The 10,126-nt window shown below is 41.7% G+C and overlaps 1 protein-coding gene across 2 annotated transcripts in view; it reads right to left on the bottom strand.

Annotated features, from left to right (window-relative positions):
• Nucleotides 1–1,290: 1,290 nt before the first annotated feature.
• DGKQ (diacylglycerol kinase theta) overlaps nucleotides 1,291–10,126 on the bottom strand; it is a 113,270-nt gene continuing 104,434 nt past the window's right edge. Inside the window, exons 23-24 of one of the 2 annotated variants that reach the window (XR_011050076.1) lie at nucleotides 8,931–9,153; nucleotides 1,291–3,020 (exon numbers count right to left, since the gene is read on the bottom strand). Coding sequence is in view for 1 of the 2 variants with exons in the window: in XM_068423192.1 (XP_068279293.1) it covers nucleotides 9,055–9,153 (99 nt within the window). In the remaining variant the exon portion in view is untranslated. Of the gene's footprint in view, nucleotides 9,154–10,126 lie in introns of both variants that reach the window. The other variant, XM_068423192.1, reaches the window with a different exon arrangement.

Below are 10,126 nucleotides of genomic sequence, written 5' to 3'. Positions count from 1 at the left end.
AACTGTTTTGTTGTTGTCATCGTGGTTTTTCCTCTTTCTCTGTCCACTAGCAGACTTTTAAGCTGGATTTCTTGGTAAAGAGGCATGAGAGCCAGGTTCTGGATAGACCAAGAGTATGGTGCCAGCTACAAGAGAGGCCTGGGAAGTCTGAGAGAGTAAGAGAGACAGAGACTCATTCAGTAGTGAACTTGAGACCAGTTAGTTGGTGAGAAGGCACAGGGCTGCCCCATTTGTATTATTCATGTCAATGCTGCTTGCCTGTATGTGGGTGCTTGCCAAAGGCATTCCTCTATGTCTGCGTTGATCTGTTTGCAACAGGCTGGTCCTGGGAATGAGGAAACGCAGCCACTGCCACCATGCATTCCAGCATTTGGTCATTCAGCTCTGGTGGGAGGAATCCCCTGTGTGCTACAGTCCACCAGTTGTCTGCAACAAGAAGTCATCTGTTTTAGGGGGCCAAAGCTGTCATCTGATGATAAATTTGATGTACACAATGGCTGCAGCTGCCCTTAAATTTAATTTCCTTGAGACTTAATTATTTGTGTAAAAGTTTTTTGCTTAGCTGTACTTCCAAGTGTATTTGTCTAACTGGTGACTAAACCCACTTGGAAGTCAAACTGGGATTTATCATAGCCAAACATCCTTCCCATCCTTGGACACCAGTTACCCTTGATGGAAATGTGGCACGGCCAGATTGTAAGGCACAACCCTACATGAGCAGGAGGGGAGGACTGCTGGAAATCATCCACTCTGCCTGCAAACCAGATCTTTGCTGTTCTCCCAGCTCAGAGCCCAGCAGGGGTAAAATTCACTGGCAGATCATCATCGATACAGGCAGAATGTCATGGCATCTTGGAAGCTCCTGGATGTGTATTGAACTCTGCAAATACTAATCCTCCACTGAAGCCTTCAGTGCCTCACCCTGAAATAGCAGATAACTTCACCTGGTACCTTTTCTGCCCACAGGCAACTTCAGGTGTACTCATAGAATCGTAGAATCATAGAATGGTTTGGGTTGGAAGGGACCTGCTACCCACAGAAATAAGGGTTTTAGAAGTGCTTGGATGTTGCAGGGGTCAAACTTACTGTGTAGGTGTCATCTTTGAAACTGAAACAGACAGAATAACACTGCTACAACACAGCCACCCTCTCACGGACCATGACCCAGTCAGTCACAAGCAGCAAGGCTACAGAATACCCATAAAAGCAGCGCCTAGCTGAAACAAACAATGTTTCTCTCTGCAGAAGTGTATTTCACTGTTTTTAAAGCATGACTACTGCACAAACATCCAGGGTAGAAGAGATGTTGTATTTTTCACAGACAAATCTAGTTACAGATCTCTGGAACTTGTAAATAATACTTAGAATACAGAATTTCAAATCAGTGCAAAATGTACAATCAAACACAAAACACATATTGCAAAATATATACAGAATTTTTCTAAGAACATAACCCAAGGACAAACAGATGTTTAAATATATGAGAAAAGTCCATCTTTTATAAATTACTTTTTTTTAAAACCAATTAGTACACTAGGTATGTCATTTGTAAGTTACCACAGCATAATGATTTGCAAGGCAGACACTGAGAAACAAGTCACACCATTAAAAGCCTGTTTCTGAGACTAATCCACAAATAAACGTGTGATAATGCATTACTCGTTTGAGGCACACGATGTGGAAACAGTTTTCAAGCACTTCAATGCTTATACTTAGGCTTTTTTTTTTTTTTTTCTGAGAATTATTAGGCAGATGCACAAAGAATAAGCACTAGATAATAACTAAACTGTTCAATGGTCAGCTTACTGTAGCTTGTTGGGCCAAGATGATTTATTACCAATGTATTAGAACATTCACCAGAAATGCTATAAGACATCTTAAGAGTATCTTGATATTAAAATAGCATTCATAAAACTGCTTGGACGATTTAAATAACCAGAGGTGAAAAACACAGTTATTTAAGCAATAGTTAAGCCATAGTTTGAGAAGTTAAGATGTCATGGGTGGTTCATAAGTAGGAGGGACACTGAAATCTACAGCGAATTACAAACTCTGTGATGCTTTACATTCAAAGCAGAGATGCTCCCTTCCAATAATGAGAACTTACAGCTTCAAGGTATTGATTGCTACTATCTACACCATTGCTAATTAAACTACCCAAGGATAACTTGCTTTTGGCATGTTCAGAAAGCTGGAGTTATACAGATATTGCTATGCTACAGATCCCCAGAATTTTGCTTTAGAATAGCAGTGAAGGCTTTATAAGCACCTAAAATTACACAATACTCAGGAATTCTTCAAGCACCTCTTGCTACCCAGTTTGGAAAGATGAGCAGCACAAAGAAAGGGATGCCATGGAGAGGCAAGCTGTTAACTGTTTGACACAGGCACATGTCGATTTGCACTCTCCTTCCTTCAGAAAGGAAGAGGACTAATGTGTGGCACTCTCTGCGGACAGTGGAAGTGGACTCTTAAGTGCTGAACAGTCACCAGACTCATAACACTCCTGCAAGCACAAGGACGGGCTCTCTGCTCTTTAACCTGCAATGATTTGTATGGGGGAAAAGTTCTGCCTTCTGCAGCTGATGTTTGTTATTAGGAGTTGCTGCCAGAGGTGTAATACGGGATACACACAATATAAATGAAGCCACATCTTCTGACATCAAGTCATCTCCTAAGTAATACACGTGAGCTGTGCACAGTGACATGTTAAATGGGTGTACTGATAGGAGACCTCAGAGGGATAACTATACCAGTAACAGTGCCCTATTAAAAACACTTTGCTTTTGGATACATCTTTAATATCTAAACACATTTATTTCAAGACTTCAGACCAACTTTTTCAACAACCCTGATCTGCTTATAAAACATTCTCATAAATTATCTTCACAAAAAATAAAGTCACTCTTTCAGAAAACATGTTCAATACACTTTTATCCGTAGAAATTCTGTCCTGTGAGTCCATGGCATGAAAGTCATAATCCGCATGTAAATCTCTTCAAAGGGACATAACCAGGAATCTAAACCAGAAAGCAACTATTTCATTAATTGTCATGGGAAGCAGGAACAATGCTTCCAAAACACAGAAAGAGTGCACTGTTTCAACTGACATGTATGGGTTTACAATCAATAGTCACTGTCCTGTAAACATTGAAACTGCTGGTCTAACTGCAGGTTAAGATTAGTAATTTGCATTCATTTACACTGCATTCCACACATACAAAGGCTACTCTGTTAATAAAAATACATTCAATAGCAAAAGGAACGAAGGCTTTGAGCTGGATCTCTCCTACAAGCCCAGTGTCAAATCAGTAAATGTTGACATTATAAATAAAACCTTAACATTACTTTTATGCATTACAAAATCAGTCTAATAAACCTAAATCTTAGAATAGCAGCCAATTTTTAATTGTTTAGAAATATATATGAACTTTCAGTCAGTCAGCTATAAATACATACTGTGATGGGGGGGAAGATACCATCTCTCATTCCCAAGCAGGCTTTCAAGGAGAACATGGTATTAGAGATGGACAGGGATCAAGGAATGCTGCAGTCAGAGGAACTCCTAAACAGTTGCATTCTACAAACTTGTTTTCGTTACCTGAAAGTGCATCTTTGTATCTGTAGAAGAATCATCCCCATATTTTCAAAAAAGTACAAACATTGCAATTTTGCCACACCCTAAGCCTATCTAACCTGCATTTTCTGTTAAGTGCAAAAAGTGTACGAAGTGATACAATGCACTGGTGCATATAAGATCAAAGCCCGAAAATGAGGCAACGCTGTCACCACAAATCCCAGGTAGTTCAGTAGTTGCTGAGCCTTTGCTGCACAGCTGTTAAATGGCTGAAGTAGAAGCTAAAGTAGAAACTAATGAACAGTCTAAGCCCAATAGCCAGAGTGGTGTTATAGAGCAGGATCTCCATTCCCCTGCTCTCCACACAAATTCACCACCACATATCACGCCTTTGATACCAGTTTCAGGATAAAGGCTGGGCCCAAAGGGCACGAAGGCAGCATAGCAGAAGAGGAAAATGCACAGTTACTGTGAAGGTTGTAAGGAAGAGATGTGAGGTGCAGACTGAAAGAATATCTACTGCCAGGTCTCTCAACTGCACAACTCCAACGTATCCCCCGTTTCACTGCTGGAGTATGGTCTGGCAGCTACGCAACACAGGGCATACCTACCACACAGTCAGTACGTTATAAAACACCTGTGCAGTTAGATCTGTTGTGTCTTCAACTTAAGTCCCTTTTAAGTGTCACAACAGCTCCTCTTATCTTCTCCTCCCACAAAATGAGGCTTCATTTGATAATGACACATTTATATGTGTCAAGGAAGGACACATATGTATCAAGGAAGGACACATTTATATGTATCAAGAAGGACAGGGAACTGCTACAGAGAGTCCAGCGCAGAGCCACGAAGATGATTAAGGGGGCGGAACATCTCCCTTATGAGGAGAGGCTGAGGGAGCTGGGTCTCTTTAGCTTAGAGAAGAGGAGACTGAGGGGTGACCTCATTAATGTTTATAAATATGTAAAGGGCAAGTGACATGAGGATGAAGCCAGGCTCTTCTCAGTGACATCCCTTGACAGGACAAGGGGCAATGGGTGCAAGCTGGAACACAGGAGGTTCCACATAAACATGAGGAAAAACTTCTTTACGGTGAGGGTGACCGAACACTGGAACAGGCTGCCCAGAGAGGTTGTGGAGTCTCCTTCTCTGGAGACATTCAAAATCCGCCTGGACGCGTTCCTGTGTGATATGGTCTAGGCAATGCTGCTCCGGCAGGGGGATTGGACTAGATGATCTTTCGAGGTCCCTTCCAATCCCTAACATTCTGTGATTCTGTGATTCTGTGATATGCCAACAGACTGCTGCAGAGCAACGTGCATACGTAAATGATTAGCGATTCCAAACAGCTGGTATTCAGAACAAGTACATTATTTGCTCTTTAAAGAAATGCAATCTGTACAATACTTGTAAGAGGGTAACTGTGAAGATTAATGAACAATTGTCTATAACAGTTAATTTAGTTTTGTTCCTTATTTAAGTCTTGCAGTGGACTATGCTACAGCTTCTTCTATAAAATGCTAAAATAGCCACTGCCATTGATTTTAGACACACAAAGACTTGACTAACATCTTGAAAGAGCAAGAGGAGCTCAAACTGCACATATGCAGAGACTGTACTCTAAACACAGTTGTGCTTTCACTATATTGCCATCATGTCTTGTTGGACAGCACAGGTCCATTAGAAGTATGTGCTGGGAACCTCACTGGGACCAGTAAGAAAGCAAGCTCTGCCTCCTATCCAAAACTGGTGAGAGAAGGATCCAGAAGTGAGTGCTATCAGAATGCTGTAACACAGCAAAAGCTGTACAAGTAGGCACTGTGAAAGGAAATATAGTAAGGCCTATTTTTAAAGGGTGTGTGCATATGTATGTATACACATGTATGTACACACACACATATATACACAGATATAAATAAAAAGTTTTTGGCAAAATAACACTGTTTCATTTAAAAACCAATGCAATGAAAACACCAGCAATTTAAACTATACAAATCAAGTGTAAAAGCCATGGGGAAAAAGCAGCAAATTTTCTGAAGTAGCACCTGTATCTCAGGGACGAGCTTTTGAATTTCGGTTCTCCTAATTCAAGACAGAGGTAATGTGTTTGCCCATCAAAACAGATTTTAACAAACTGACCAACTTCTCTTGTCTGCAATAGTGGGGTATTTGAAATGCACCATGATTTTCAGGACCCTTCTCTCCCCCATGCTGGCAAAGCCCAGTAGGACACTAGTTAAAGGTCAGGAGCACGTATGTCAGCAGGAGAGATGCTAGCTGTGCTACCTGTGCCTGCCATGGCTCACAGGCAAGGTAAAAAGGCGGAACAGTGGAGACAGGATGAAGGAGTGTGCTCAGGGATAGCAATGAGCCTGCACCTCCTTCCTTGAGAATTTTATGATGCACAGAGACCTCAAATGCCAAGTGTGTTTTTCTTATATATATTTTTGTTCCAGTGTGGCACTCATCTGCTCAAACAATATGTGGGAGTCAGTTTCTGGAAAAAGAGAAAAGGGAAAGAAAAAAGAAAACTCAAAGCCTTCCTGTCCTCCACCAGGGTCCCCTCTGGCTGTTGCGAGGAGAAAGCATGCATACTTCTGTGTCGCCTTGCTACCACAGTGCTACCCTGAGACAGGCTCATACCGTGTTCCAGGGATGGAAAATCCCCATGGAAGGACATGGCACAGTAAGGGGCCCTCTGATTAAAACACTGTGGCCCAAGAGTTTCATGTTATTTCAGATAACAGATGCTGAGCAACAGGGAGAGACAGCCAGGCCCTTAACGAGCCAAGAACACAGAACACTGTCAGTTGCATGCTGCAGGATGATCTATGTCTGGAAAAACAGTAAGACAGGTTAAATAAACTGTAGAAGATGGTCAGTAGCAGCAAGCTTAAAGCTTACCCGTTTTCTGTAACAAAAAGTCAAGTTTTCCCTCCATTACTGAGTCAGCAATTGGAAACAAGACCATGCATTCTTTCTCCTGCTCTGAGGACACAAAGCAGTTTCTCTGGCTTTCTGGACAATTACAAGCAGCAACCTATTTCAGACTTCCTCGCTAATTTGTGGGCTTCATCCTCAGAGGGCATACCCTGAAATACACCACGTTACCCTTCCTGCCTGTAATGCTGGTGCCAGGATGCCAGAAGAGCTCCAGCTGATCCTTCCTGCCCAGATTCTGAAGCAGAGACAACCCTGCGTTTAATGATCAGGAGACAAGGATTTTAGCTCTGTACTATCCACACTATCCCCTTCATAGCATGAGTCCAGTTTGCATGTTGAATAAAAGGTAAGTTGTGAAGCTGCAAATGAATAAAAGGCAGAAGAACATTCTTAAAATTAAATTAACAATTTAAACAATTAATAACAGGCTTGGTTGAAAACAGGAGTCAGTCCTCCAAATGCATGTCTACCAGAGCACAAAGAACCAAAGGAATCACTGGACAGGAAGGAGAGGCTGCAGGCAGCTGCCATTTTTGCATGGCTATTTTATCTCTGTTTATAGCTTTGGGTATCTCACTCTGTTGCTATAGAAGACTGTCTTGCAGCACCCACATTCATACGGTTGTCTGCACTGTGACTGAAAAGTAGAAAGCACGGGTAACGAACAGATGTTGCTGAAGCTGGCACAGTGCTTAGGGTACAGACTGATCAAGACGACCCAGCAAGAACTGCTTCAGAACATAATTGGCTCCAACACAAAACGCCTTTTGCATATTTCAAAGTTACACTGACGTCCCCTGAAGCAGCTGGAGGTGTTTTTCTAGACACACTGGCAAGAGGAACACTCCAAAAGCTGCCACTTGAGTGATGAATTCATGCCATCCATAGCTGAATTTGTTATTACTGTGCAATGCAGTGGGCACGTAAGCCCACTGGCTAGCTAAGAGGACTCTGGCCAACACAGCTTAAGCAGCTTCAGGCAGCAGGTGCGTGCAAGAGGCAAAGCTGTGCAGACGCCCTGCACCACAACTGGCTCAGAGGGCCCCTTGTGTACGATGTTCATCTGAAGTGAAGGGGTCTGTCACTGGGGAACCACAGTGAGATGAGACCAGCAGAGATGTGAGTGAAGACCAACATGACTATGGCCATGGACAGCAGATATATGTAGTGTATGACAGGACCAGCATGTCTGCTCTAGAGTCAGTCTCTAGCAGGAAGTATGAGAAGTACTGGATCCCCACATCTTCAGCAGATGGGCAAGCACAGAGAGGTGATCTCGGTCTCACAGGAGCTGACAGAGGAACTGCCTCTGAAGAGCACACATTCATCCAAGGGAGAAAAGACAGTCAGTGTGTCCCTGGGCCCACACCTGATAACAACATCCACCAAGAACTTGAGAAGGCTGACTAGGTAAGTGAGTTTTCATCATGGCTATTGCATTCCCAGTTAACTGAAGCCTACAGCATGTTACATGCACACTACAGGCTTCAATACCTCCTAAGGCTCCTCTGCAAAGCTACGCTGTACTTCAGTTCTAACATATGACTGTGCTAATTTACTCAAGTGAACACTAAATGGTACTTCTTTTACCCTAATTAGTGATGATTCTTTTAGTCTTTGAGCTTGCTGTTAAATAACAGTCCAACTGTCACAAATTAATGAAAATGAAACAGTACAAGTAAAGAAGAAGAGTCTAGTGCCAAAGACAACAGTTTCAATGCTAGAAAAAAAATCAGTATAATGTAATATTGCCTCAGGTATTCTTGTTCCTTTTTTACGTTAGAGTAGTAGCTGCTGAAATTCAAACGCCTTTTAAAACAGGCTTTGGCTGAGTAATGTAGGAGAAACTAAGCTGCAGTTGAAAACTTGCTCTATAAGCTGTTTCCCCTTCATTCATACTCTAAGTAAACTCTCTGAAATATTTTGACTCAACTGTTCTAGTACTTTCTCTCTTCCCAGTGCACAGGGCTCCTTTTATAGAAATCAACTCTTCTGTGTTTTGTCTTTTTCTCTTTACGGTAGTACTGTTTCAGCTGTGCTATTTGGACTGATCCAAGGAGTTCTCAGCAGCTCATGTCTTTGCCTTTTTTTGGTTGGGAGGCTACTGTGAGCATTAATTTAAAGGAACATATTTTCATTTATGAAACAATGCACCAGAATTTATCTATGGAATGATTTTCTTTAAGAAAGAGCTGGGAGGAGGGGAAGAGTCTTTGTGACAGTAGATGCAGAAATCTCATCATCTTGGAGTCTCTGCTTGGCCTCAGTTTCTATATACATGAAAAACTGGGAAATGGCTTATGGAAAAGCAACCCAAAGTAAACATTTCAGACAAGACAAGTGGTACATAATAGTTATTTGTAACAATGAGGCACTATCTTTGAAAGACGAAAGCAGAACACAGTATTACCAAAATGTAATGAAAGGCACGCTCATACGCAACCCTCTTCACCAGTTGTCTGCATTTGGTTTTACTGAACCATCTTGGTATCTACAGCAGGTGTGCTGCACCGCTTCTGAGCACAGGTCTCCACTTAGCGTCCTCCTTCAGAGACTGACATGCTATCCACTCTCATCTCTTTCAGGCTTCCAGTTTTTTTCTGTTTCTGCTTGGATTTTTTCAACATATGGACCTAAATGGAAAGTTTTAAAAGAAAGTGAGTGAGCATTAAAATATCTGTAGTCACCTATAAGCAGATCTAAGGCAACTAACTAATAAACAAGTAAAATGTTGGAACTCCAACAGAAAATATTTAAATACACAACTATCTGAAGCACCTATCCTTATAAAGCTATAGGAGTAACTGCTTTTTTTTACATAAACATATATACACATGTATGTATATGTATATAGATGTATAAGGATATGTATGTGTGTGCATATATATTGAGGTACACACATATACATACACATATATACAGATAACACTATTAGTCACTAACCTGATAGAAAGAGAGAAATATTTCTCACTGGAAGGACAAGTTAGGTTTGTTTTCTTTTTCCCCCTTTCTCTCAGGAAAAGAACAAAGTTTAACACATTCCAAAACATTTGAGGTATGACCCTCTTTTTCACCCATTTTTCCTCTGCAAGGGCCATTGTTCTGTTAGCCCTCTCGGTAGGGCTACATATTCTCCGAGATTGCCTGTAGCAACAAATTTCTGTGAGTTAAGAAGGCATCCTTAAGGTAGCAGACAAATGTGTAGACTGGTGTGCACCAGAGTCAACTACTGCCAAATGTTTATTTCACAATTTCAAAGTCAACAAAATTAAATTCTTAGGGAGCTGATGCTCTTTTCCTTCTACATATACACTGAGATATCAAGGAAAACCAGGCACCTATTACTCCAAAGTCTCGTTTTTCTCAGACCCTCTTCCTCCATTATTCATTTTTCTCCTTTGCTGCTCTCTGACAGACCTTCCCTCCTCCAGCACCACCAGCAGACTGCTTCCTACCTCGCACACTGCAGTACTGCTGTGGCCCTCATAACTGTGATCTGCTTCAGGGCAAGCAATACTGCCTGGAAATCTCAATACAGGGGAAAATATTAAGTCACTAGGCTGAAGCTCAGGGTCTATTTTTTTAAACACAAGCCTCATCTGAGCC

Source organism: Nyctibius grandis, chromosome Z (genome assembly GCF_013368605.1).
Source record: "Nyctibius grandis isolate bNycGra1 chromosome Z, bNycGra1.pri, whole genome shotgun sequence".
In the NCBI taxonomy this organism is placed as follows: Eukaryota; Metazoa; Chordata; class Aves; order Nyctibiiformes; family Nyctibiidae; genus Nyctibius; species Nyctibius grandis.
The sequence above is the reverse complement of the archived record's forward strand: the minus strand, read 5'-3'. Positions and strand labels throughout refer to the sequence as shown.